The 3,539-nt window shown below is 57.5% G+C and overlaps 1 protein-coding gene across 1 annotated transcript in view; it reads left to right on the top strand.

The window, feature by feature from the left end:
* Nucleotides 1–568: 568 nt before the first annotated feature.
* The window catches only part of LOC104509836 (delphilin-like), a gene marked incomplete at its 3' end in the record, with an annotated part of 14,428 nt that continues 11,457 nt past the window's right edge, over nt 569–3,539 (top strand). The window contains exon 1 of the mRNA XM_010151902.1: nt 569–582. Within this exon, the coding sequence (XP_010150204.1) occupies nt 569–582 (14 nt within the window). The remainder of the gene's footprint in view (nt 583–3,539) is intronic.

Below are 3,539 nucleotides of genomic sequence, written 5' to 3'. Positions count from 1 at the left end.
CCTGGCAGGCTGGCCGAGCCCCGCCGCAGGGTGCGTGCCGGTGGCCCCCCGTGGGTGACTGTGTGGTCCCCGCTGTGCGGAGGCAGACGGCCAGTCCATCCCCATCTCCCGCTGACCCTGGCACTGGCCTGATTGGATCTTCTCTCTGCAGCAGCTCTATTTATTTTCGGACGGCTGTCCCCTCCCCAGGCTCCCCCCAGGGTTTAACGTGCTCCCTGCAAGGTGCCATGCTGCAGCGTAACTCAAGACCCCCCCGATTCAGCACACAGATTGGGGGGGCTCCTCCTCCCGCCTGTCCTTGGGCTGAGCTTTTTCCAGTGTTGGCGGTTTGTGGTTTTTTCTTTTTAGCTCAAATGGATTTCAGCCCATTTGCCCAGAATTAAGCTCCTGCAGATTTTAATTTGCTGACATTTTCTTCATCCGTTTGGTTGTGGATAGCAGGGATAACGCACGTGCTGCGCCGGTTCCTCCCCGCTCCCATCCCCTGCCCATATGGCTGGTGTGTGTAGTAAAGTGCAGGATCGTAGTTCGGCTCAGGAATGATGAGACACGGCAGCGAGGGGGAAAGATGAGCTGTCTCGGGTGAGTAAGGAACGGACCTTCCCTGGGAGCCCAGGGGGCTGGGAGGGGAATGGGTGTAAAGCAGCTTAATTCTCCAATCTAGCAACCCCCTGCACCGCAAAACCGGCATGTGCTGAAAGTTAATTAACTCTTAGCATCCTTATTGCGTCGGAGCTGCTCTCGTCGGGGATTCCGCGGGCATGGCAGCTCTGCCGGGGGGAGGGAGATCTCTTATTTTGTGTTCCTCCACCAGCTGCAAACGAGAGGAGCCCTCGGAGGGGCTGGGATGAACCAAAAAATGAAACGCCAAAGCCCAGGTCTAGTCCTGGGGGACCCACGGGGTTTAACTCCTGTGGTCCCCGCGGCCGTGCAGGGGCTGTGCACGCCTCACGGCGGGCTGGGGAGGGGAGCGGGGGATTTTTGGCGGGGTTTTGGGCAGGTCGGGGTCCCAGGGGTGTGCGCCTCTCAGCACTGCCCCTGTTTCTGAGCTGGTTTTGAGGGCAGAGCCATGGTTCCAGCAGAGGAGCGGCACTGGCTCTGCACCCAAGTGCTCTGCAGCGCCGTCGCAGCGGCCGCCGGCTTTTCCCTGGACTTGGGGGGACAGAGTGGCCCCCTGAGCCCAGGGGCACAGGGCTATCCTCACCTGTGCCTCGAAGGGGTTTAGCCCTCGCACACCACCGCACCAGTTGCCGTCTCCCCTTGCGCCGTGTGTTCCCCCGGCTCCCGGCAGCAGCGTTTGGGTTTGGAACATCTGTTTGCGGCAGAATTGGGGAGCGATGGGAACACAGTTTCCCTCCTCCCCACTGACCTGCCCTGTTACAAAAGCTGGGGCATAAACCACCGGCGCTGGTGCTTACACGGACATCATCCCGTTAACCTGGATCTGAATGGCGGGATGTGCGTGTGCCCTGGAGCACATCCAGCCTCTCGCCCTGGGTGCATTAAGGCATTAAATGATAACTCTCGGGCTCTTTACGCTGCTGAATGCCATCGTGGATCTCCCTTAAATCGTGTCGTGCTTCACTCCGCTGCAGGGAGAATAGTTAGGGGTAGTTTGCAACTTTGCTGCTTCGGTGACGGTCCGTTTGCTTCCCGAACAGCCTCTGCTCCTGGGGGGAATCCAAAGCCTGCAGCCGGAGCGGCTGGCTCGCGGTGGCTGGGCCGAGGCGAGCGCTGCTCTGATGGCAGCCCCTTCTGATCCCTGACAAAGATAAAATCGCTGCCCACCAGGGATTCCCTTATTACGGGAGAAATTCCGCCGAGTTCATTTCAATAATGCTCCAAACACAATCTATTTGTCTCCGCTTGTTTTTCACGGCAATAAACTCGCCTGGCGTGTCCCCGTATTAAAATACTCCAGCCATCTGTGACCGCCTCTGGATAAGAAATTTCATTTCAGCCATCAGGATTTATATATGATGGACTGCGCCGCTTCCCTGCTTGTCTCCCTGCCCCCACCACGTACCCGCTTCTCCAAGGCTGGGTGCTGCTTTCCGGCTCTCCTGGGTGCCGATGCAGCTTGCGGCACGGGTGACCCCCCCCCAGACCCGCTTTGCTCTGCCCGACGCAGCGCTGCAAACTGCGAAACCCAGCGGAGCGGTAACGGGGGAAAAGCAGCTCTTGTTTGGTTCCATTTTAAACAAAAATCCCTAATCTGATAGCCGGACATATGGTCAAGTGTCCCAAACTGAGAATTAGGGCAGCAGGAGGAAAAAAAATGTGCCAGTGAGGGAAACGACTGGGAGAAATTTCCTTTTCTATTGGCTGAGTTCAAATAGGTCGTGACCAAAATGCCTTGGGGCCAAACCCGCCGTTAAGGGATCAGTTTCTTGTGACAAATTGAACGATGCCTGGGATGCAGATTTTTTCAGCCTGGCCCACTTGCACACCAGAACTCTTCTTTGGGGAAGCGGTTACTTGCTCCGAGTGTTTTCTGGTACCTTGAAGGGAACGCGGAAGCTGCGTGTGTCCGGGTGTCCCTGCAGAAAGCAGGTTGGGCGCAGCGCCTCCTCAGCTGAGGCGCCTGCTCTCTGCGACTCCAGAAAGTGGGGCATGGCAAAACTCCCCAGGGCTGGTGTGGGGTGTTGATGTGGGGCACAGGGCGGTGGGAGCTGCCGGTGACCCCACGTCTCCCCAGCACGGGGGCCGGAAGGGTCCCATGGGTGCCACAGGAGGTCTGGGGGTCATTTCTGGAGCTGGATCAAGCAGCTATTTGCACCCACTGACCTGCCCACCATCCCGATACCCACTGAGTGATGCTGGGCAGGATGGAAGCTCTGGAAAAAGCCTTTCTGGGGGTTTCTTGGAAAGTTACCAGCCCTCCTAAAATCTCAGCTCTGTGCTCACTGCCGGGCTGGAGCGAGTCCTGCTTGTGCACAGGGATTCGGAGCTGCCGCGTTCCCCCGTGGCTGTCGGTGCCGGAGGCTCCCGACACCCTCCCCATGCACACAGGTAGTTGAGGTTTGAGAAAAACCAGCGCAGGTTCGGAAGCCGAATCCTGCGACGTGCGTAAAGCAGGACAAGAATTTCCTTTCCCGAAGGCGCGCAGCTCTCAGCGGAGCGGCACACTCGGGGGGCAGAAGGGCTTTTCCAGCCCCGTAGCTGTTTGCCCAGCACAGTGCAGATGTGATCCCAGTGCAGCTCACTGTTTTAATCCACCCCAGGACGCGTTTTTCTCTGCAACCGACAGACTCAAGGTCAGGTCTTTGCGAGTTGTTTTGGGGCTAAAGCCGTGTATTTTTCATTTTTCCTTCCTTTGGTGCCTGGAGGTCTGACCTGCTGTCGGCAGCTCTGGAAAGCTTCACATCCTTTTCACCAAACGCGAGTGCTGTGTTTAAAGATGGCGTTATTTGAATTAAAGATGGTTTTTTAATCATCTATCCCTAATGCAAACCCCTGCTGCATTACCCTGGGGGTAAACGATGCTTCGCAGCTCGGGGAGAGGTTTGGGCCCGTGACTCTGGTCCTGGTTCTGGTCC

Source organism: Eurypyga helias, unplaced genomic scaffold (genome assembly GCF_000690775.1).
Source record: "Eurypyga helias isolate BGI_N326 unplaced genomic scaffold, ASM69077v1 scaffold22645, whole genome shotgun sequence".
Taxonomy (NCBI): domain Eukaryota; kingdom Metazoa; phylum Chordata; class Aves; order Eurypygiformes; family Eurypygidae; genus Eurypyga; species Eurypyga helias.
This window is presented reverse-complemented; position numbering and strand designations above follow the sequence as displayed.